At 42.9% G+C, this 25,006-nt stretch overlaps 1 protein-coding gene and 10 non-coding genes across 11 annotated transcripts in view; 1 reads left to right on the forward strand and 10 right to left on the reverse strand.

The window, feature by feature from the left end:
- Window positions 1-25,006, forward strand: part of LOC142351596 (xaa-Pro aminopeptidase ApepP-like) — a 702,879-nt gene that overhangs the window by 213,649 nt on the left and 464,224 nt on the right. The window contains exon 3 of the mRNA XM_075403731.1: window positions 2,189-2,328. Within this exon, the coding sequence (XP_075259846.1) occupies window positions 2,189-2,328 (140 nt within the window). The remainder of the gene's footprint in view (window positions 1-2,188; window positions 2,329-25,006) is intronic.
- On the reverse strand, window positions 6,460-6,541 carry Trnal-aag (transfer RNA leucine (anticodon AAG)). Its single transcript has one exon. It is a non-coding gene; the product is annotated as a tRNA-Leu (tRNA).
- Window positions 10,906-10,987, reverse strand: Trnal-aag (transfer RNA leucine (anticodon AAG)). Its single transcript has one exon. It is a non-coding gene; the product is annotated as a tRNA-Leu (tRNA).
- Trnal-aag (transfer RNA leucine (anticodon AAG)) lies at window positions 12,872-12,953 on the reverse strand. Its single transcript has one exon. It is a non-coding gene; the product is annotated as a tRNA-Leu (tRNA).
- Trnal-aag (transfer RNA leucine (anticodon AAG)) lies at window positions 13,183-13,264 on the reverse strand. Its single transcript has one exon. It is a non-coding gene; the product is annotated as a tRNA-Leu (tRNA).
- Window positions 15,922-16,003, reverse strand: Trnal-aag (transfer RNA leucine (anticodon AAG)). The gene has a single exon. It is a non-coding gene; the product is annotated as a tRNA-Leu (tRNA).
- Trnal-aag (transfer RNA leucine (anticodon AAG)) lies at window positions 18,929-19,010 on the reverse strand. The gene has a single exon. It is a non-coding gene; the product is annotated as a tRNA-Leu (tRNA).
- On the reverse strand, window positions 19,599-19,680 carry Trnal-aag (transfer RNA leucine (anticodon AAG)). The gene has a single exon. It is a non-coding gene; the product is annotated as a tRNA-Leu (tRNA).
- Trnal-aag (transfer RNA leucine (anticodon AAG)) lies at window positions 20,280-20,361 on the reverse strand. Its single transcript has one exon. It is a non-coding gene; the product is annotated as a tRNA-Leu (tRNA).
- On the reverse strand, window positions 22,924-23,005 carry Trnal-aag (transfer RNA leucine (anticodon AAG)). The gene has a single exon. It is a non-coding gene; the product is annotated as a tRNA-Leu (tRNA).
- On the reverse strand, window positions 24,310-24,391 carry Trnal-cag (transfer RNA leucine (anticodon CAG)). Its single transcript has one exon. It is a non-coding gene; the product is annotated as a tRNA-Leu (tRNA).

The raw sequence follows: 25,006 nt of genomic DNA on the forward strand, positions 1-25,006 counted from the left end.
GTTAACTTCGTTCATCTTATGTAAAGGAACGTCTTTAATATTTTCTTTCAACTTCGGTCCAATATTGGTGAAGAATGTGTTAAATTCCTCAGCGATGTCAGCACTGCTTGGATCAGTGCAACGTACATTGCATGTATTTAATGCAGGTACTTGTGAACTTTTTCAAGTTGTTCCTTTAATATCACTTAGTAACTTAGACTCAAGACTATGAATAAGTGCTTCCAAATCATTTAAATGCTTTTGCAACGAACAAACATTTACAGTTAATATAGACATAGTAGTTGGTTTGAGGACAGCATCATTCAAAGCACAAATAGAAAGGTTTTCGGTTCCACTAATATTCTGAGTAGGATCGAAAACAGTTCTTTAAATCATGTAGACTATAACCAAGTTTAAATGCACCTTCATATAAACTAAGAATTTTGTAAACACGGTTGTCATCTTTTTTGTGTAGAATATAGAACCAGCTTTTGTATATGCTGAATTTATTCGGTTGTCCTGTTTCATTATGTTGAAGAACATCACTCTGGGTCGGCTTATGTCTTCGAAAATTCAAATATCACTTCCTTTTTCGAACAAAACTTTCTTCTTTCAAATACATCGATCTTAGCAACCCGCCTTAAAAATTTGACAATAATTGGCTTTACCTGGCCTTTGCGAGAGGGTAACAGATGGGCAATAGAAGTATCCTTTACATCGACACATGTTTCTAGGGTGTTTGTTAGCTCAAGCACTTTCTCTATTGTTTGATGTAAATTTTCGCCAAGAGGTTGCCCGTTCTCGTTTAAATCTTCCCTTAGACCAAGAGTTTTGACGTTGTCGCGTCTATTGTAGGTTTCGAGTTTCTCGGCCTCGCATCTTTCCTTTTTCGTATCAACAAACTCGATGTCTCGCCCCACATTATCGATCTCCTTTTTCGCCTTTTTCACTGCTTCCTCAGTCATGGTGTTGAACGTACGTTTCAGTTCACAGACAATGTTTCCTATTATGTTAGGGATCGCATTGTTGCTTGTGCTAACTATCGTGCCTTCAATTTTCTTCCCAATATCAGTTGTAATCATCTCACATTCGGTTATGGGACTTCGTACTGTGTATGGTCTTTTTGCCGTGTTCTTCTTTTCGCCCGGTGTTATTGGGGTTTGATCTTAGGGTCTTAGTGTAGGCATTGCGTTGTCATTGCTCGTGTTTGCATCTGCTTGCAGTTCCAATTCAAACTGAGTGGGCTCAGTGGGTTCTTTACTTGAGGACATTTTCACTTCTCTGAAACTATTTAATAAGTTTATCACAACAATTATACTAAATTCAGCCTGAATGCACTTAATATCAATAATGACTGGTCTAATTGGGTGCTAATGAGGATTTAGCTGATCAAAATTATTATTTCAGTTCGTGGCTAATGCTTTTTGTGACCTTATTTATTCATTCCAGAAGTAATGGCCGCAATTTCGAGTCTTGCTTGATTTGTTGTACCTATATTAATTTGAAAAAAAAAAAACGGGAAAATTACAATATCGGTAAAAATCAGTGTTTTTTAGATTATTAGGTGATTTTTTTGTCGTTGTGGCTGCGGTAAATAGATTGATTGTTGCTTTTTGCTATGCTATTCTACTAAAGTCATAATTGATTTGATACTCGTTATTTTCGAGAAACGCAGCACTATTGAATGCCAAATTTCATTTCCATGTGCAGAAAATCTGCAATGAAGAAGTGTATCATTAGATAGCAAATCTTTTTAATATAAATTTTGCGGTTGAATTTGCAATTGATATGCACTCGCATTGCTGACAAAGGGAAAAAGTAGTAATCTTCTACAATTTTTAGAGTCTTTGTAGCTCTAGAATTTTATTGATAGGCAGTATAGACGATAATCATCGTTATCATATTTTAATACTTTTTGAATTTAAATTGTCATTGTCTCCAAATTGAAATTTTCTGGATCTTCCGTAAATTCTTTAATACCCCTCAGAGACTGAGTAGGCTTTTGGTGAATGTCTTTGTCGAAATGATTACTTCAACTTTACCTTAGACTGTTATATATTTAATCCCCCACCCCCTGCAAAACATTTTTTAATGTAGCTGGTGTGACTTTGGGTTAAGACTAATTTGCATCCACTAATCCCCGTGTCAGAAAAGGAAAATATGCAAAATACTAAATGATTTGACGTAAACTTTTTCTCTCTCGAATTAGGTGTGACGTCACTGAGTGCCTACGTGGTTCCGAGTGAAGATGCACACCAGTCGGAGTACACGGCAGACCAGCACAAGAGGAGACAATTCATATCTGGATTCACTGGCAGCGCCGGAACAGCTGTAGTCACTCCTGATAAAGTGAGTAGTGATGTCATCTGAACCGTATGCTAAATCAAATTAAGTTAAATTTACACCGTTCGGGTTAGGGTATGAGGTTACCTGATTAATTAGTGGCGAGACTTTGTGTGAAGCAAAAATTTCTCGGATTGATGTTGGTTTCGTAGATTTAGAGACCATTCCGGTCGTGAACAACTTCCATGAGCCCGTCTGAATCATTGAATGAAATTTTGCAATGACCGTGATTTTAATAGCCTGTAAGATGTAAGACGGGCCGTTATAAACTGCCGTGCTTGACGTCCCAAAATGAGGTGGAGAATCATATCCTCACTTTGTAGCTAGTCACAAAGAAGCTGCAAATTAGACCGCAGAAACAAATAGTTGACAGGAGTGAGATTGGAACTCATGCATCCGAAGATACTGCGGCCTGTTTTTAGGATAAATCTTGCAGGAGATGCTAATTTTTTGCATTATTTATTTCCTTAAATGGACCAGAATAAAAAAAAGACAGCAGTGGGTTTGGAACCCAGGCATCCAAAGATTCTGAGACCTTAATGCAGGTCCTTGGACCCCTTGGGCCTCCTGCAGTGTTATTGTTAAAAATCATGCAAGAGATGCTAATTTTGTTGCCCTATTTGTTGCTATGACTGGGGGCAGAATTAATAATTTGACAGGAGTGCGATTCGTACTCACGTATCCGAAGATAGTTCAGCCTTAACGCAGCTCCCTGGACCGCTCGGCCATCGTGGCGTGTTTGTAGGATAAATCTTGCAAGAGATGCTAAATTTATTTCAATATGTTTCCATAAATAGGAAAAAATAAGAGATTTGACAGGAGTGGGATTCGAACCCACGCATCCGCAGATACTGCGGCCTAAACGCAGCTCCTTAGACTGCTTGGCCTTTCTGTTCTAATAGTGACCAGCTTGCGAGCTAGTCTAATTTTATATAAAATTCGCCTCCGTAATGGGCACCGAATCAATATTTTGACAGGAGTTGGTTTCGAACCTACATTTCCGAATATACTGTTGTCTTAACTCGGCGCCTGCCTTATACCGTGCGACTATCCTTCCGATTTAATCACACGAGCTTGTAAGGGATTTGAGTTTTTTAAATCTGTCCTTTTAGTTGGCGCAGAGTAAAAAAAAATGAGGTGAGTGGGATTCGCACACAAGCATCACGATACGATATACTGCGGCCGGAAACCGCCTTAGGCATCTGGGCCACCCTGCCATGTTATTGTGAAAAGTGTTGCAAGTGATGCTAATTTTTTTGCGTTATTTTTTTGCCGTAAATAGGGCAGCACCAATAAATTGAAAGAAGTGGGATTCGAACCCACGCATCCGAAGATACAACGGCTTTAGGGCAGTGCGATATACTTCTCGGCCATCCAGCAGTGTTCTTATTCAAAGTATAGCAAGCGATCATAATCTTATTCCCTTTTTGTTACCATAACTGGGGCAAAATCAATAAATTGACAGAAGTGGGATTCAAACGCACGCAAGCCAATATACTGTGACCTCTCGGCCATCCTGTTGTTTTATTCACGAGCTTGCAAGTATGCTAAATTTTTGCCTTACTTATTCCCATAATAGTAGCAGAATGAAAAATTCACAGGAGGTTGAGTGGAATCAACGAATAGAAAGATTTTTTTGTACTTTAACGCATCGCCGTAGACCGCTCAGACATACTGGCGTGTTATGATTACAACTCCTGCAAGAGATGCTAATTTTTTGCACTATTGGTCCTAACTGCGGGAGAATCAGTTAATCGACAGTAGTAGGGTTCAGCTTCCTTAACGCAGCGCCTTAGACTGCTGGCCATCCTGGCGTGTTATTTTTATAGATCCTGCAAGAGATGCTATTTTTGTTGCACTATATGGTTCCCTAACTGCGGCATAATCAATTAATTGACAGGAGTGGGATTTGAACGCACGCATCCGAAAATGCTTCGGCCTTAACGCAGCGCCCTGGACAGCTCGGCCATCCGGCCTTGATTGTATGACCGGTCCTGCAAGAGATGCAAATTTTGGCACTATTTTGGTATTAATGGGGCAGAATCAGTAATTGGATATAAGTGGGATTTCGACCCACGCAAACAAAATTACTGTGGCCTTAACGCAGCGCGTCAGACCTCTCGACCTTCCTGATGTGTTCTTCAAGATCTTGCAAGAGATTCTAACTTCATTGGATTATTTGTTGTTGTAAATAGGGCAGAATCAATACATGGACAGCAGTGGGACTCGAAAGCGCTCATCCGTCGATACTGCGGCGTAAGCGCAGCGCCTTAGACCTCTCGGCCATCCTGACGTGTTACTTCTCAAGATCGCTAATTGTTACTTTACAAGAGACGCTAAGTTTATTGCCTTATATATTCCCATTAATGGACCTCGATAAAAAGCGACAACAGTGGGTTTGGAACCCAGGCATCCAAAGACTCTGCGACCTTAATGCAGGTCCTTGGACCCCTCGGACCTCCTGCCGTGATATTGTTAAAAATCTTGGAAGAGATGCTACTTTTGATGCGCTAATTGTTGCTATAATTGGGGCAGAATCAATAAATTGACAGGAGTGGGATTCGAACCCACGCATCCGAAGATACTGCGGCCTTAACGCAGGTCCTTAGACCCCTCGGGCATCCTGTCGTGATCTTGTTATAATCTTGCAAGAGATGCAGTGTTGATTTTGGAGATCTTACAAGAGACGCCAAATCTATCGCCTTATTAATGGACCGGAATAAAAAGTGAGGAAAGTGGGTTTGGAGCCCAGGCAGCCAAAGATTCTGCGACCTTAACGCAGGACATTAGACCCCTCGGGCATCTTGCCGTGATATTGTTATAAATCTTGCAAGAGATGCAGTGTTGATTTCAGAGATCTTACAAGAGATGCTAAATCTATTGCCTATTGACTAATATTAATGGACCAGAATAAAAAGTGAAAGCAGTGGGTTTGGAACCCAGGTATCCAAAGATTCTGAGACCTTAATGCAGGTCCTTAGAGCGCTCGGGCCTCCTGCCGTGATATTGTTAAAAATCTTGCAAGAGATGCTATCTAATTTTGTTGCCCTATTTGTTGCTATAACTGGGGCAGAATCAATAAATTGACAGGAGTGGTATTCGAACCCACGCATCCGAAGATACTGCGGCCTTAGCGCAGCGCCTTTGACCGCTCGGCCATCCTTCGTGTTACTTTTCAAGATCGCTAAGTGTTACTTTTACAAGAGACGCTAAGTTTATTGCCTTATATATTCTCATTAATGGACCGAAATGAAAAATAACTGCAGTGGGTTTAAAACCCAGGCATCCAAAGATTCTGCGACCTTAACGCAGTTCCTTAGACCCCTCGGGCATCCTGCATTGATCTTGTTATAATCTTGCAAGAGATGCAGTGCTGATTTCAGAGATCTTACAAGAGACGCTAAATCTATTGCCTTTTTTATTACTATTAATGGACCGGATTAAAAAGTGAGGGCAGTGGGTTTGGAGCCCAGGCAGCCAAAGATTCTGCGACCTTAACGCAGGTCATTAGACTCCTTGGGCCTCCTGCCGTGATATTGTTAAAAAATCTTGCAAGAGATGCTAATTTTGTCGCCCTATTTGTTGCTATAACTGGGGCAGAATCAATAAATTGACAGGAGTGGGATTCGAACCCACGCATCCGACGATACTGCGGCCTTATCGCAGCTCCTTTGACCGTTCGGCCATCCTGCGTGTTACTTTTCGAGGTCGCTAAGTGTTACTTTACAAGAGACGCTAAGTTTATTGCCTTATATATTCCCAATAATGGACCGAAATGAAAAATAACAGCAGTGGATTTAAAACCCAGGCATCCAAAGGTTCTGCGACTTTAACGCAGGTTCTTAGACCCCTCGGGCATCCTGCCGTGATCTTGTTATAATCTTGCAAGAGATGCAGTGTTGATTTTAGAGATCTTAACAAGAGACGCTAAATATATTGACTAATTTACTAATATTAATGGACCAGTATAAAAAGTGAAAGCAGTGGGTTTGGAACCCAGGCATCCAAAGACTCTGCGACCTTAATGCAGGTCCTTGGACCCCTCGGACCTCCTGCCGTGATATTGTTAAAAATCTTGGAAGAGATGCTACTTTTGATGCGCTAATTGTTGCTATAATTGGGGCAGAATCAATAAATTGACAGGAGTGGGATTCGAACCCACGCATCTGAAGATACTGCGGCCTTAACGCAGGTCCTTAGACCCCTCGGGCATCCTGTCGTGATCTTGTTATAATCTTGCAAGAGATGCAGTGTTGATTTTAGAGATCTTACAAGAGACGCCAAATCTATTGCCTTATTAATGGACCGGATTAAAAAGTGAGGAAAGTGGGTTTGGAGCCCAGGCAGCCAAAGATTCTGCGACCTTAACGCAGGTCATTAGACCCCTCGGGCATCTTGCCGTGATATTGTTATAAATCTTGCAAGAGATGCAGTGTTGATTTCAGAGATCTTACAAGAGATGCTAAATCTATTGCCTATTGACTAATATTAATGGACCAGAATAAAAAGTGAAAGCAGTGGGTTTGGAACCCAGGCATCCAAAGATTCTGAGACCTTAATGCAGGTCCTTAGAGCCCTCGGGCCTCTTGCCGTGATATTATTAAAAATCTTGCAAGAGATGCTATCTAATTTTGTTGCCCTATTTGTTGCTATAACTGGGGCAGAATCAATAAATTGACAGGAGTGGTATTCGAACCCACGCATCCGAAGATACTGCGGCCTTAGCGCAGCGCCCTTGACCGCTCGGCCATCCTTGGTGTTACTTTTCAAGATCGCTAAGTGTTACTTTTACAAGAGACGCTAAGTTTATTGCCTTATATATTCCCATTAATGGACCGAAATGAAAAATAACTGCAGTGGGTTTAAAACCCAGGCATCCAAAGATTCTGCGACCTTAACGCAGTTCCTTAGACCCCTCGGGCATCCTGCAGTGATCTTGTTATAATCTTGCAAGAGATGCAGTGCTGATTTTAGAGATCTTACAAGAGACGCTAAATCTATTGCCTTTTTTATTACTATTAATGGACCGGATTAAAAAGTGAGGGCAGTGGGTTTGGAGCCCAGGCAGCCAAAGATTCTGCGACCTTAACGCAGGTCATTAGACTCCTTGGGCATCTTGCCGTGATATTGTTAAAAATCTTGCAAGAGATGCAGTGTTGATTTTAGAGATCTTACAAGAGATGCTATATCTATTGCCTTATTTACTAATATTAATGGACCAGAATAAAAAGTGAGAGCATTGGGTTTGGAGCCCAGGCATCCAAAGATTCTGAGACCTTAATGCAGGTCCTTAGACCCCTCGGGCCTCCTGCCGTGATATTGTTAAAAAATCTTGCAAGAGATGCTAATTTTGTCGCCCTATTTGTTGCTATAACTGGGGCAGAATCAATAAATTGACAGGAGTGGGATTCGAACCCACGCATCCGACGATACTGCGGCCTTATCGCAGCTCCTTTGACCGCTCGGCCATCCTGCGTGTTACTTTTCGAGGTCGCTAAGTGTTACTTTACAAGAGACGCTAAGTTTATTGCCTTATATATTCCCATTAATGGACCGAAATGAAAAATAACAGCAGTGGATTTAAAACCCAGGCATCCAAAGATTCTGCGACTTTAACGCAGGTTCTTAGACCCCTCGGGCATCCTGCCGTGATCTTGTTATAATCTTGCAAGAGATGCAGTGTTGATTTTAGAGATCTTAACAAGAGACGCTAAATATATTGACTAATTTACTAATATTAATGGACCAGTACAAAAAGTGAGAGCAGTGGGTTCGGAACCCAGGCATCCAAATATTCTGAGACCTTAATGCAGGTCCTCAGACCCCTCGGACCTCCTGCCGTGATATTGTTAAAAATCTTGAAAGAGTTGCTAATTTTGGTGCCCTATTTGTTGCTATAATTGGGGCAGAATCAGTAAATTGGCAGGAGTGGGATTCGAACCCACGCATCCAAAGATACTGTGCCTTTAACACAGGTCCTTAGACCCCTCGGGCATTGTGCCGTGAATGTTATAATCTTGCAAGAGATGCAGTGTTGATTTTAGAGATCTTAACAAGAGACGCTAAATATATTGACTAATTTACTAATATTAATGGACCAGTATAAAAAGTGAGAGCAGTGGGTTCGGAACCCAGGCATCCAAATATTCTGAGACCTTAATGCAGGTCCTCAGACCCCTCGGACCTCCTGCCGTGATATTGTTAAAAATCTTGAAAGAGTTGCTAATTTTGGTGCCCTATTTGTTGCTATAATTGGGGCAGAATCAGTAAATTGACAGGAGTGGGATTCGAACCCACGCATCCAAAGATACTGTGCCTTTAACACAGGTCCTTAGACCCCTCGGGCATTGTGCCGTGAATGTTATAATCTTGCAAGAGATGCAGTGTTGATTTTAGAGATCTTACAAGAGACGCTAAATCTATTGCCTTATTAATGGACCGCATTAAAAAGTGAGGGCAGTGGGTTTGGAACCCAGGCAGCCAAAGATTCTGCGGCGACCTTAACGCTGGTCATGAGACCCCTCGGGCATCTTGCCGTGATATCGTTATAAATCTTCCAATAGATGCAGTGTTGATTTTAGAGATCTTACAAGAGATGCTATATCTATTGCCTTATTTACTAATATTAATGGACCAGAATAAAAAGTGAGAGCATTGGGTTTGGAGCCCAGGCATCCAAAGATTCTGAGACCTTAATGCAGGTCCTTAGACCCCTCGGGCCTCCTGCCGTGATATTGTTAAAAAATCTTGCAAGAGATGCTAATTTTGTCGCCCTATTTGTTGCTATAACTGGGGCAGAATCAATAAATTGACAGGAGTGGGATTTGAACCCACGCATACAACGATACTGCGGCCTTATCGCAGCTCCTTTGACCGCTCGTCCATCCTGCGTGTTACTTTTCGAGGTCGCTAAGTGTTACTTTACAAGAGACGCTAAGTTTATTGCCTTATATATTCCCATTAATGGACCGAAATGAAAAATAACAGCAGTGGATTTAAAACCCAGGCATCCAAAGATTCTGCGACTTTAACGCAGGTTCTTAGACCCCTCGGGCATCCTGCCGTGATCTTGTTATAATCTTGCAAGAGATGCAGTGTTGATTTTAGAGATCTTAACAAGAGACGCTAAATATATTGACTAATTTACTAATATTAATGGACCAGTATAAAAAGTGAGAGCAGTGGGTTCGGAACCCAGGCATCCAAATATTCTGAGACCTTAATGCAGGTCCTCAGACCCCTCGGACCTCCTGCCGTGATATTGTTAAAAATCTTGAAAGAGTTGCTAATTTTGGTGCCCTATTTGTTGCTATAATTGGGGCAGAATCAGTAAATTGACAGGAGTGGGATTCGAACCCACGCATCCAAAGATACTGTGCCTTTAACACAGGTCCTTAGACCCCTCGGGCATTGTGCCGTGAATGTTATAATCTTGCAAGAGATGCAGTGTTGATTTTAGAGATCTTACAAGAGACGCTAAATCTATTGCCTTATTAATGGACCGCATTAAAAAGTGAGGGCAGTGGGTTTGGAACCCAGGCAGCCAAAGATTCTGCGGCGACCTTAACGCTGGTCATGAGACCCCTCGGGCATCTTGCCGTGATATCGTTATAAATCTTCCAATAGATGCAGTGTTGATTTTAGAGATCTTACAAGAGATGCTATATCTATTGCCTTATTTACTAATATTAATGGACCAGAATAAAAAGTGAGAGCATTGGGTTTGGAGTCCAGGCATCCAAAGATTCTGAGACCTTAATGCAGGTCCTTAGACCCCTCGGGCCTCCTGCCGTGATATTGTTAAAAAATCTTGCAAGAGATGCTAATTTTGTCGCCCTATTTGTTGCTATAACTGGGGCAGAATCAATAAATTGACAGGAGTGGGATTTGAACCCACGCATACAACGATACTGCGGCCTTATCGCAGCTCCTTTGACCGCTCGTCCATCCTGCGTGTTACTTTTCGAGGTCGCTAAGTGTTACTTTACAAGAGACGCTAAGTTTATTGCCTTATATATTCCCATTAATGGACCGAAATGAAAAATAACAGCAGTGGATTTAAAACCCAGGCATCCAAAGATTCTGCGACTTTAACGCAGGTTCTTAGACCCCTCGGGCATCCTGCCGTGATCTTGTTATATTCTTGCAAGAGATGCAGTGTTGATTTTAGAGATCTTACAAGAGACGCTAAATCTATTGCCTTATAAATGGACCGGATTAAAAAGTGAGGGCAGTGGGTTTAGAACCCAGGCAGCCAAAGATTCTGCGACCTTAACGCAGGTCATTAGACCCCTCGGGCATCTTGCCGTGATATTGTTATAAATCTTGCAAGTGATGCAGTTTTGATTTTAGAGATCTTGCAAGAGACGCTAAATCTATTGCCTTATTTATTACTATTAATGGACAGCATTAAAAAGTGAGGGCAGTTTGTTTGGAACCCAGGCATCCAAAGACTCTGAGACCTTAATGCAGGTCCTTAGACCCCTCGGGCCTCCTGCCGTGATATTGTTAAAAATCTTGCTAGAGATGATATCTAATTTTGTTGCCCTCTTTGTTGCTATAACTGGGGCAGAATCAATAAATTGACAGGAGTGGGATTCGAACCCACGCATCCTAAGATACTGCGGCCTTAACGCAAAGCCTTAGACCGCTCGGCCATCCTGCGGTGTTACTTTTTAAGATCGCTAAGTGTTACTTTTCAAGGGACGCTAAGTTTATTGCCTTATATATTCCCATTAATGGACCGAAATGAAAAATGACAGCAGTGGGTTTGAACCCAGGCATACAAAGATTATGCGACCTTAACGCAGGTCCTTATACCTCTCGGGCATCCTTCCGTGATATTGTTATAATCTTGCAAGAGATGCAGTGCTGATTTTAGAGATCTTACAAGAGACGCTAAATGTATTGCCTTATTTATTGCTATTAACGGACCAGAATTGAAAGTGAGAATAGTGGGTTTGGAACCCAGGCATCCAAAGATTCTGAGACCTTAATGCAAGTCCTCAGACCCCTCGGGTTTCCTGTCGTGATATTGTTAAAAATCTTGCAAGAAATGCTAATTGTGTTGCCCTATTTGTTGCTTTAACTGGGGCAGAATCAATAAATTGACAGGAGTGGGATTCGAACCCACGCATCCGAAGATACTGCGGCTTTAACGCAGGTCCTTAGACCCCTCGGGCATCCTGCCGTGATCTTGTTATAATCTTGCAAGAGATGCAGTGTTGATTTTAGAGATCTTACAAGAGACGCTAAATCTATTGCCTTTTTAATGGACCGCATTAAAAAGTGAGGGCAGTGGGTTTGGAACCCAGGCAGCCAAAGATTCTGCGACCTTAACGCAGGTCATTAGACCCCTCGGGCATTGTGCCGTGATCTTGTTATAATCTTGCAAGAGATGCAGTGTTGATTTTAGAGATCTTACAAGAGACGCTAAATCTATTGCCTTATTAATAGACCGCATTAAAAAGTGAGGGCAGTGGGTTTGGAACCCAGGCAGCCAAAGATTCTGCGACCTTAACGCAGGTCATTAGACCCCTCGGGCATCTTGCCGTGATATCGTTATAAATCTTGCAAGAGATGCAGTGTTGATTTTAGAGATCTTACAAGAGATGCTATATCTATTGCCTTATTTACTAATATTAATGGACCAGAATAAAAAGTGAGAGCAGTGGGTTTGGAGCCCAAGCATCCAAAGATTCTGAGACCTTAATGCAGGTCCTTAGACCTCTCGGGCCTCCTGCCGTGATATTGTTAAAAATCTTGCTAGAGATGCTATCTAATTTTGTTGCCCTATTTGTTGCTATAACTGGGGCAGAATCAATAAATTGACAGGAGTGGGATTCGAACCCACGCATCCGAAGATACTGCGGCCTTATCGCAGCGCTTGTGACCGCTCGGCCATCCTGCGTGTTACTTTTCGAGGTCGCTAAGTGTTACTTTACAAGAGACGCTAAGTTCATTGCCTTATATATTCCCATTAATGGACCGAAATGAAAAATAACAGCAGTGGATTTAAAACCCAGGCATCCAAAGATTGTGCGACTTTAACGCAGGTTCTTAGACCCCTCGGGCATCCTGCCGTGATCTTGTTATAATCTTGCAAGAGATGCAGTGTTGATTTTAGAGATCTTACAAGAGACGCTAAATCTATTGCCTTATTTATTACTATTAATGGACAGGATTAAAAAGTGAGGGCAGTGGGTTTGGAACCCAGGCAGCCAAAGATTCTGCGACCTTAACGCAGGTCATTAGACCCCTCGGGCATCTTGCCGTGATATTGTTATAAATCTTGCAAGTGATGCAGTGTTGATTTTAGAGATCTTACAAGAGACGCTAAATCTATTGCCTTATTTATTACTATTAATGGACAGGATTAAAAAGTGAGGGCAGTGGGTTTGGAACCCAGGCATCCAAAGACTCTGAGACCTTAATAAAGGTCCTTAGACCCCTCGGGCCTCCTGCCGTGATATTGTTAAAAATCTTGCTAGAGATGCTATCTAATTTTGTTGCCCTATTTGTTGCTATAACTGGGGCAGAATCAATAAATTGACAGGAGTGGGATTCGAACCCACGCATCCGAAGATACTGCGGCCTTATCGCAGCGCCTTATACCACTCGGCCATCCTGACGTGTTAGTATTCAAAATCGCTAATTGTTAATTTACAAGAGACGCTAAGTTTATTGCCCTATATATTCCCATTAATGGACCCGAATGCAAAATGACAGCAGTGGGTTTGGAACCCAGTTAGGCAAAGATTTTACGACCTTAACGCAGGTCCTCAGACCCCTCGGGTTTCCTGTCGTGATATTGTTAAAAATCTTGCAAGAGATGCTATAACTGGAGCAGAATCAATAAATTGACAGGAGTGGGATTCGAACCCACGCATCCTAAGATACTGCGGCCTTAACGCAAAGCCTTAGACCGCTCGGCCATCCTGCGGTGTTACTTTTCAAGATCGCTAAGTGTTACTTTTCAAGGGACGCTAAGTTTATTGCCTTATATATTCCCATTAATGGACCGAAATGAAAAATGACAGCAGTGGGTTTGAACCCAGGCATACAAAGATTCTGCGACCTTAACGCAGGTCCTTAGACCCCTCGGGCATCCTTCCGTGATATTGTTATAATCTTGCAAGAGATGCAGTGCTGATTTTAGAGATCTTACAACAGACGCTAAATGTATTGCCTTATTTATTGCTATTAACGGACCAGAATTGAGAAAGTGAGAATATTGGGTTTGGAACCCAGGCATCCAAAGATTCTGAGACCTTAATGCAAGTCCTCAGACCCCTCGGGTTTCCTGTCGTGATATTGTTAAAAATCTTGCAAGAAATGCTAATTTTGTTGCCCTATTTGTTGCTATAACTGGGGCAGAATCAATAAATTGACAGGAGTGGGATTCGAACCCACGCATCCGAAGATACTGCGGCTTTAACGCAGGTCCTTAGACCCCTCGGGCACCTTAGACCCCTCGGGCATCCTGCCGTGATCTTGTTATAATCTTGCAAGAGATGCAGTGTTGATTTTAGAGATCTTACAAGAGACGCTAAATCTATTGCCTTATTTATTACTATTAATGGTCAGGATTAAAAGGTGAGGGCAGTGGGTTTGGAACCCAGGCATCCAAATATTCTGAGACCTTAATGCAGGTCCTCAGACCCCTCGGGTTTCCTGTCGTGATTTTGTTAAAAATCTTGCAAGAGTTGCTATAACTGGAGCAGAATCAATAAATTGACAGGAGTGGGATTCGAAACCACGCATCTTAAGCTACTGCGGCTTTAGTGCAGCGACTTAGACCCCTCGGCCATCGTGCCGTGTTACTTTTCAAGATCGCTAAGTGTTACTTTTCAACGGACGCTAAGTTTATTGCCTTATTAATGGACCGGATTAAAAAGTGAGGGCAGTGGGTTTGGAACCCAGGCAGCCAAACATTCTGCGACCTTAACGCAGGTCATTAGACCCCTCGGGCCTCCTGCCGTGATATTGTGAAAAAAAATAGGAAGAGATGATAATTTCGGTGCCCTATTTGTTGCTATAATTGGGGCAGAACCAATAAATTAACAGGAGTGGGATTAGAACCCACGCATCTGAAGATACTGCGGCCTTAACGCAGGTCCTTAGACCCCTCGGGCATCCTTCCGTGATTTTGTTATATTCTTGCAAGAGATGCAGTGTTGATTTTAGAGATCTTACAAGAGACGCTAAATCTATTGCCTTATTAATGGACCGGATTAAAAAGTGAGGGCAGTGGGTTTGGAACCCAGGCAGCCAAAGATTCTGCGACCTTAACGCAGGTCATTAGACCCCTCGGGCATCTTGCCGTGATATTGTTATAAATCTTGCCAGAGATGCAGTGTTCATTTTAGAGATCTTACAAGAGATGCTAAATCTATTGCCTTATTTACTAATATTAATGGACCAGAATAAAAAGTGAGAGCAGTGGGTTCGGAACCCAGGCATCCAAAGATTCTGAGACCTTAATGCAAGTCCTTAGACCCCTCCGGCCTCCTGCCGTGATATTGTTAAAAATCTTGCAGGAGATGCTATCCAATTTTGTTGCCCTATTTGTTGCTATAACTGGGGCAGAATCAATAAATTGACAGGAGTGGGATTCTATCCCACGCATCCGAAGATACTGCGGCCTCAGCGCACTCCTTTGACCGCTCGGCCATCCTGCATATTACCTATCAAGTTTGCTAAGTGTTACTTTACAAGAGACGCTAAGTTTATTGCCTTATATATTCCCATTAATGGACCGAAATGATAAACAACAGCACTGGGTTTAAAACCCAGGCATCCAAAGATTCTGCGACCTTAACGGAGGTCCTTAGACCCCTCGGGCATCCTGCCGTGATATTGTTAAAAATCTTGCTAGAGATGCTATCTAATTTTGTTGCCCTATTTGTTGCTATAACTGGGGCAGAATCAATAAATTGACAGGAGTGGGATTCGAACCCACGCATCCGAAGAGACTGCGGCCTTATCGCAGCGCCTTAGACCGCTCGGCCATCCAGCGTGTTACTTTTTAAGGTAGCTAAGTGTTACTTTACAAGAGACGCTAAGTTTATTGCCTTATATATTCCCATTAATGGACCGAACTGAAAAATAACAGCAGTGGATTTAAAACCCAGGCATCCAAAGATTCTGCGACCTTAACGCAGATCCTTAGACCCCTCGGGCATCCTGCCGTGATCTTGTTATAATCTTGCAAGAGATGCAGTGTTGATTATAGAGATCTTACAAGGGACGCTAAATATATTGCCTAATTTACTAATATTAATGGACCAGTATAAAAAGTGAGAGCAGTGGGTTCGGAACCCAGGCTTCCAAATATTCTGAGACCTTAATGCAGGTCCTCAGACCACTCGGGTTTCCTGACGTGATATTGTTGAAAATCTTGCAAGAGATGCTACAACTGGAGCAGAATCAATAAATTGACAGGAGTGGAATTCGAACCCACGCATCCGAAGATTCTGCGACCTTAACGCAGGTCCTTGGACCCCTCGGACCTCCTGCCGTGATATTGTTAAAAATCTTGGAAGAGATGCTAATTTTGGTGCTCTATTTGTTGCTATAATTGGGGCAGAATCAATAAATTGACAGGAGTGGGATTCGAACCCACGCATCCGAAGATACTGCGATCTTAACGCAGGTCCTTAGACCCCTCGGGCATCCTGCCGTGATCTTGTTATAATCTTGCAAGAGATGCAGTGTTGATTTTAGAGATCTTACAAGAGACGCTAAATCTATTGCCTTATTAATCGACCGGATTAAAAAGTGAGGGCAGTGGGTTTGGAACCCAGGCAGCCAAAGATTCTGCGACCTTAACGCAGGTCATTAGACCCCTCGGGCATCTTGCCGTGATATTGTTATAAATCGTGCAAGAGATGCAGTGTTCATTTTAGAGATCTTACAAGAGACGCTAAATCTATTGCCTTATTAATCGACCGGATTAAAAAGTGAGGGCAGTGGGTTTGGAACCCAGGCAGCCAAAGATTCTGCGACCTTAACGCAGGTCATTAGACCCCTCGGGCGTCTTGCCGTGATATTGTTATAAATCTTGCAAGAGATGCAGTGTTCATTTTAGAGATCTTACAAGAGATGCTAAATCTATTGCCTTATTTACTAATATTAATGGACCAGAATAAAAAGTGAGAGCAGTGGGTTCGGAACCCAGGCATCCAAAGATTCTGAGACCTTAATGCAGGTCCTTGGACCCCTCGGGCCTCCTGCCGTGATATTGTTAAAAATCTTGCAAGAGATGCTATCTAATTTTGTTGCCCTATTTGTTGCTATAACTGGGGCAGAATCAATAAATTGACAGGAGTGGGATTCGAACCCACGCATCCGAAGATACTGCGGCCTTAACGCTGGTCCTTAGACCCCTCGGGCATCCTGCCGTGATTTTGTTATATTCTTGCAAGAGATGCAGTGTTGATTTTAGAGAGAGACGCTAAATCTATTGCCTTATTAATGGACCGGATTAAAAAGTGAGGGCAGTGGGTTTTGGAGCCCAGGCAGCCAAAGATTCTGCGACCTTAACGCAGGTCATTAGACCCCTCGGGCATTTTGCAGTGATATTGTTATAAACCTTGCAAGAGATGCAGTGTTCATAGAGATCTTACAAGAGATGCTAAATCTATTGCCTTATTTACTAATATTAATGGACCAGAATAAAAAGTGAGAGCAGTGGGTTCGGAACCCAGGCATCCAAAGATTCTGAGACCTTAATGCAGGTCCTTAGACCCCTCAGGCCTCCTGCCGTGATATTGTTAAATATCTTGCAAGAGATGCTATCTAATTTTGTTGCCCTATTTGATGCTATAACTGGGGCAGAATCAATAAATTGACAGGAGTGGGATTCGAACGCACGCATCCGAAGATACTGCGGCCTTAACGCAGGTCCTTAGACCCCTCGGGCATCCTGCCGTGCTCTTGTTATAATCTTGCAAGAGATGCAGTGTTGATTTTAGAGATCTTACAAGAGACGCTAAATCTATTGCCTTATTAATGGACCGGAATAAAAAGTGAGGGCAGTGGGTTTGGAACCCAGGCAGCCAAAGATTCTGCGACCTTAACGCAGGTCATTAGACCCCTCGGGCATCTTGCCGTGATATTGTTATAAATCTTGCAAGAGATGCAGTGTTCATTTTAGAGATCTTACTAGAGATGCTTAATCTATTGCCTTATTTACTAATATTAATCGACCAGAATAAAAAGTGAGAGCAGTGGCTTCGGAACTCAGGCATCCAAAGATTCTGAGACCTTAATGCAGGTCCTTAGACCCCTCGGGCCTCCTGCCGTGATATTGTTAAAAATCTTGCAAGAGATGCTATCTAATTTTGTTGCCCTATTTGTTGCTATAACTGGGGCAGAATCAATAAATTGACAGGAGTGGGATTCGAACCCACGCATCCGAAGATACTGCGGCCTTAACGCTGGTCCTTAGACCCCTCGGGCATCCTGCCGTGATTTTGTTATATTCTTGCAAGAGATGCAGTGTTGATTTTAGAGATCTTACAAGAGACGCTAAATCTATTGCCTTATTAATGGACCGGATTAAAAAGTTAGGGCAGTGGGTTTGGAGCCCAGGCAGCCAAAGATTCTGCGACCTTAACGCAGGTCATTAGACCCCTCGGGCATTTTGCCGTGATATTGTTATAAACCTTGCAAGAGATGCAGTGTTCATAGAGATCTTACAAGAGATGCTAAATCTATTGCCTTATTTACTAATATTAATGGACCAGAATAAAAAATGAGAGCAGTGGGTTCAGAACCCAGGCATCCAAAGATTCTGAGACCTTAATGCAGGTCCTTAGACCCCTCGGGCCTCCTGCCGTGATATTGTTAAAAATCTTGCAAGAGATGCTATCTAATTTTGTTGCCCTATTTGTTGCTATAACTGGGGCAGAATCAATAAATTGACAGGAGTGGGATTCGAACCCACGCATCCGAAGATACTGCGGCCTTAACGCAGGTCCTTAGACCCCTCGGGCATCCTGCCGTGATCTTGTTATAATCTTGCAAGAGATGCAGTGTTGATTTTAGAGATCTTACAAGAGACGCTAAATCTATTGCCTTATTAATGGACCGGAATAAAAAGTGAGGGCAGTGGGTTTGGAACCCAGGCATCCAAAGACTCTGAGACCTTAATGCAGGTCCTTAGACCCCTCGGGCCTCCTGCCGTGATATTGTTAAAAATCTTGCAAGAGATGCTATCTAATTTTGTTGCCGTATTTGATGCTATAACTGGGGCAGAATCAATAAATTGACAGGAGTGGGATTCGAACCCACGCATCCGAAGATACTGCGGGCTTAACGCAGCGCCTTAGACCGCTTGAACATCCTTCCGTGTTACTTTTCGAGATCGCTAAGTTTTACTTTTCAAAGGACGCTAAGTTTATTGCCTTATATATTCCCATTAATGGACCGAAATGAAAAATGACAGCAGTGGGTTTCAAACCGAGGCATCCAAAGATTCTGCGACCTTAATGCAGGTCCTTAGACATTTCGAGCATGCGGCCGTGATATTGTTATAAATCATGCAAGAGATGCTATTTTTGTTGCTCTATTTGTTGCTATAACTGGGGCAGAATTAATAATTTGACAGGAGTGGGATTCGAACCCACGCATCTGAAGATACTGCGGCCTTAACGCAGCGCCTTAGACCGCTCGGCCATCCTGCCGTGGTACTTTTCAAGATCGCTAAGTGTTACTATTCAAGGGACGCTAAGTTTATTGCCTTATATATTCCCATTAATGGACCGAAATGAAAAATGACAGCAGTGGGTTTCAAACCGAGGCATCCAAAGATTCTGCGACCTTAACGCAGGTCTTTGGACCCCTCGGACCTCCTGCCGTGATATCGTTATAAATCTTAGAAGAGATGCTAATTTTGGTGCCCTATTTGTTGCTATAATTGGGGCAGAAACAATAAATTGACAGGAGTGGGATTCGAACCCACGCATCCGAAGATACTGCGGGCTTAACGCAGCGCCTTAGACCGCTTGAACATCCTTACGTGTTACTTTTCGAGATCGCTAAGTTTTACTTTTCAAAGGACGCTAAGTTTATTGCCTTATATATTCCCATTAATGGACCGAAATGAAAAATGACAGCAGTGGGTTTCAAACCGAGGCATCCAAAGATTCTGCGACCTTAACGCAGGTCTTTGGACCCCTCGGACCTCCTGCCGTGATATCGTTATAAATCTTAGAAGAGATGCTAATTTTGGTGCCCTATTTGTTGCTATAATTGGGGCAGAAACAATAAATTGACAGGAGTGGGATTCGAACCCACGCATCTGAAGATACTGCGGCCTTAACGCAGGTCCTTTGACCCCTCGGGCATCCTGCCGTGATCTTGTTATATTCTTGCAAGAGATGCAGTGTTGATTTTAGAGATCTTTCAAGAGACGCTAAATCTATTGCCCTATAAATGGACCGGATTAAAAAGTGAGGGCAGTGGGTTTAGAACCCAGGCAGCCAAAAGATTCTGCGACCTTAATGCAGGTCCTTAGACCCCTCGGGCCTCCTGCCGTGATATTGTTAAAAATCTTGCAAGAGATGCTATCTAATTTTGTTGCCCTATTTGTCGCTATAACTGGGGCAGAATCAATAAATTGACAGATGTGGGATTCGAACCAGGCATCCGAAGATACTGCGACCTGAACGCAGCGCCTTTGACCGCTCGGCCATCCTGCGTGTTACTTCTCAACATCGCTAAGTGTTACTTTACAAGAGACGCTAAGTTTATTGCCCTATATTTTCCCATTAATGGACCGGAATGAAAAATAACAGCAGTGGGTTTCAAACCGAGGCATCCAAAGATTCTGCGACCTTAACGCAGGTCTTTGGACCCCTCGGACCTCCTGCCGTGATATCGTTATAAATCTTAGAAGAGATGCTAATTTTGGTGCCCTATTTGTTGCTATAATTGGGGCAGAAACAATAAATTGACAGGAGTGGGATTCGAACCCACGCATCTGAAGATACTGCGGCCTTAACGCAGGTCCTTTGACCCCTCGGGCATCCTGCCGTGATCTTGTTATATTCTTGCAAGAGATGCAGTGTTGATTTTAGAGATCTTTCAAGAGACGCTAAATCTATTGCCCTATAAATGGACCGGATTAAAAAGTGAGGGCAGTGGGTTTAGAACCCAGGCAGCCAAAAGATTCTGCGACCTTAATGCAGGTCCTTAGACCCCTCGGGCCTCCTGCCGTGATATTGTTAAAAATCTTGCAAGAGATGCTATCTAATTTTGTTGCCCTATTTGTCGCTATAACTGGGGCAGAATCAATAAATTGACAGATGTGGGATTCGAACCAGGCATCCGAAGATACTGCGACCTGAACGCAGCGCCTTTGACCGCTCGGCCATCCTGCGTGTTACTTCTCAACATCGCTAAGTGTTACTTTACAAGAGACGCTAAGTTTATTGCCCTATATTTTCCCATTAATGGACCGGAATGAAAAATAACAGCAGTGGGTTTAAAACCCAGGCATCCAAAGATTCTGCGACCTTAACGCAGGTCCTTAGACCCCTCGGGCATCCTGCCGTGATCTTGTTATAATCTTGCAAGAGATAGATCTTACAAGAGACGCTAAATCTATTGCCTTATTTATTACTATTAATGGACCGGATTAAAAAGTGAGGGCAGTGGATTTGGAACTCAGGCATCAAAGATTCTGAGACGTTAATGCAGGTCCTTAGACCCCTCGGGCCTCCAGCCCTGATCTTGTTATAATCTTGCAAGAGATGCAGTGTTGATTTTAGAGATCTTACAAGAGACGCTAAATCTATTGCCTTATTTACTAATATTAATGGACCAGAATAAAAAGTGAGAGCAGTGGGTTCGGAACCCAGGCAGCCAAAGATTCTGAGACCTAAATGCAGGCCCTTAGACCCCTCGGGCCTCCAGCCCTGATCTTGTTATAATCTTGCAAGAGATGCAGTGTTGATTTTAGAGATCTTACAAGAGACGCTAAATCTATTGCCTTATTTACTAATATTAATGGACCAGAATAAAAAGTGAGAGCAGTGGGTTCGGAACCCAGCCATCCAAAGATTCTGAGACCTTAATGCAGGTCCTTGGACCCCTCGGGCATCCGGCCGTGATATTGTTAAAAATCTTGCAAGAGATGCTATCTAATTTTGTTGCCCTATTTGTCGCTATAACTGGGGCAGAATCAATAAATTGACAGGTGTGGGATTCGAACCCAGGCATCCGAAGATACTGCGACCTGAACACAGCGCCTTTGACCGCTCGGCCATCCTGATTGTTACTTTTCAAGATCGCTAAGTGTTACTTTACAAGAGACGCTAAGTTTATTGCCCTATATTTTCCCATCAATGGACCGGAATGAAAAATAACAGCAGTGGGTTTAAAACCCAGGCATCCAAAGATTCTGCGACCTTAACCCAAGTCCTTAGACCCCTCGGGCATCCTGGCGTGATCTTGTTATAATCTTGCAAGAGATAGATCTTACAAGAGACGCTAAATCTATCGCCTTATTTATTACTATTAATGGACCGGATTAAAAAGTCAGGGCAGTGGATTTGGAACTCAGGCATCAAAAGATTCTGAGACCTTAATGCAGGTCCTTAGACCCCTCGGGCCTCCTGTCGTGATATTGTTGGAAATCTTGCAAGAGATGCTGCTAGTTTTGCTGCTCTATTTGTTGCTATAACTGGGACAGAATCAATAAGTTGACAGGAGTGGGATTCGAACCCAGGCATCCGCAGATACTGCGACCTGAACGCAGCGCCTTTGACCGCTCGGCCATCCTGCGTGTTACCTTTCAGGATCACTAAGTGTTACTTTACAAGAGACGCTAAGTTTATTGCCCTATATATTTCCATTAATGGACCGAAATGAAAAATAACAGCAGTGGGTTTAAAACCCAGGCATCCAAAGATTCTGCGACCTTAACGCAGGTCCTTAGACCCCTCGGGCATCCTGCCGTGATCTTGTTATAATCTTGCAAGAGATAGATCTTACAAGAGACGCTAAATCTATTGCCTTATTTATTACTATTATTGGACCGGATTAAAAAGTGAGGGCAGTGGATTTGGAACTCAGGCATCAAAGATTTTGAGACCTTAATGCAGGTCCTTAGACCCCTCGGGCATCTTGCTGTGATATTGTTATAAATCTTGCCAGAGATGCAGTGTTCATTTCAGAGATCTTACAAGAGATGCTAATTCTATTGCCTTATTTACTAATATTAATGGACCAGAATAAAAAGTGAGAGCAGTGGGTTTGGAACCCAGGCAGCCAAAGATTCTGAGACCTAAATGCAGGCCCTTAGACCCCTCGGGCCTCCAGCCGTGATCTTGTTATAATCTTCCAAGAGATGCAGTGTTGATTTTAGAGATCTTACAAGAGACGCTAAATCTATTGCCTTGTTTACGCATATTAATGGACCAGAATAAAAAGTGAGAGCAGTGGGTTTGGAACCCAGGCATCCAGAGATTCTGAGACCTTAATTCAGGTCGTTAGACCCCTCGTGCCTCCTGTCTTGATATTGTTAAAAATCTTGCAAGAGCTTCTAATTTTGTTGCCCTATTTGTTGCTATAACTGGGGCAGAATCAATAATTTGACAGGAGTGGGATTCGAACCCACGCATCCGAAGATACTGCGGCCTTAACGCAGCGCTTTAGACCGCTCGGCCATCCTGCCGTGTTACTTTTCAAGATCGCTAAGTTTTACTTTTCAAGGGACGCTAAGTTTATTGCCTTATATATTCCCATTAATGGACCGAAATGAAAAATGACAGCAGTGGGTTTCCACCCGAGGCATCCAAAGATTCGGCGACCTTAACGCAGGTCCTTGGACCCCTCGGACCTCCTGCCGTGATATTGTTAAAAATCTTAGAAGAGATGCTAATTTTGGTGCCCTATTTGTTGCTATAATTGGGGCAGAAACAATAAATTGACAGGAGTGGGATTCGAACCAACGCATCTGAAGATACTGCGGCCTTAACGCAGGTCCTTAGACCCCTCGGGCATCCTTCCGTGATATTGTTATAATCTTGCAAGAGATGCAGTGTTGATTTTAGAGATCTTACAAGAGACGCTAAATCTATTGCCTTATAAATGGACCGGATTAAAAAGTGAGGGCAGTGGGTTTAGAACCCAGGCAGCCAAAGATTCTGCGACCTTAACGCAGGTCATTAGACCCCTCGGGCATCTTGCGGTGATATTGTTATAAATCTTGCCAGAGATGCAGTGTTCATTCTAGAGATCTTACAAGAGATGCTAAATCTATTGCCTTATTTACTAATATTAATGGACCAGAATAAAAAGTGAGAGCAGTGGGTTCAGAACCCAGGCGTCCAAAGATTCTGAGACCTTAATGCAGGTCCTTAGACCCCTCGGGCCTCCTGCCGTGATATTGTTAAAAATCTTGCAAGAGATGCTATCTAATTTTGTTGCCCTTTTTGTCGCTATAACTGGGGCAGAATCAATAAATTGACAGGTGTGGGATTCGAATCCAGGCATCCGAAGATACTGCGACCTGAACGCAGCGCCTTTGACCGCTCGGCCATCCTGCGTGTTACTTTTCAAGATCGCTAAGTGTTACTTTACAAGAGACGCTAAGTTTATTGCCCTATATTTTCCCATTAATGGACCGGAATGAAAAATTACAGCAGTGGGTTTAAAACCCAGGCATCCAAAGATTCTGCGACATTAACGCAGGTCCTTAGACCCCTCGGGCATCCTGCCGTGATCTTGTTATAATCTTGCAAGAGATAGATCTTACAAGAGACGCTAAATCTATCGCCTTATTTTTTTACTATTAATGGACCGGATTAAAAAGTGAGGGCAGTGGATTTGGAACTCAGGCATCAAAGATTTTGAGACCTTAATGCAGGTCCTTAGACCCCTCGGGCCTCGTGTCGTGATATTGTTGAAAATCTTGCAAGAGATGCTGCTATTTTTGCTGCTCTATTTGTTGCTATAACTGGGACAGAATCAATAAGTTGACAGGAGTGGGATTCGAACCCAGGCATCCGAAGATACTGCGACCTGAACGCAGCGCCTTTGACCGCTCGGCCATCCTGCGTGTTACTTTTCAAGATCGCTAAGTGTTACTTTACAAGAGACGCTAAGTTTATTGCCCTATATTTTCCCATTAATGGACCGGAATGAAAAATTACAGCAGTGGGTTTAAAACCCAGGCATCCAAAGACTCTGCGACCTTAACGCAGGTCCTTAGACCCCTCGGGCATCCTGCCGTGATCTTGTTATAATCTTGCAAGAGATAGATCTTACAAGAGACGCTAAATCTATTGCCTTATTTATTACTATTAATGGACCGGATTAAAAAGTGAGGGCAGTGGATTTGGAACTCAGGCATCAAAGATTCTGAGACCTTAATGCAGGTCCTTAGACCCCTCGGGCATCTTGCCGTGATATTGTTATAAATCTTGCCAGAGATACAGTGTTCATTTTAGAGATCTTACAAGAGATGCTAATTCTATTGCCTTATTTACTAATATTAATGGACCAGAATAAAAAGTGAGAGCAGTGGGTTCGGAACCCAGGCAGCCAAAGATTCTGAGACCTAAATGCAGGCCCTTAGACCCCTCGGGCCTCCAGCCGTGATCTTGTTATAATCTTGCAAGAGATGCAGTGTTGATTTTAGAGATCTTACAAGAGACGCTAAATCTATTGCCTT

The sequence above is a fragment of the Convolutriloba macropyga genome, chromosome 13 (genome assembly GCF_964194025.1).
Source record: "Convolutriloba macropyga chromosome 13, txConMacr16.3, whole genome shotgun sequence".
In the NCBI taxonomy this organism is placed as follows: Eukaryota; Metazoa; Xenacoelomorpha; order Acoela; family Convolutidae; genus Convolutriloba; species Convolutriloba macropyga.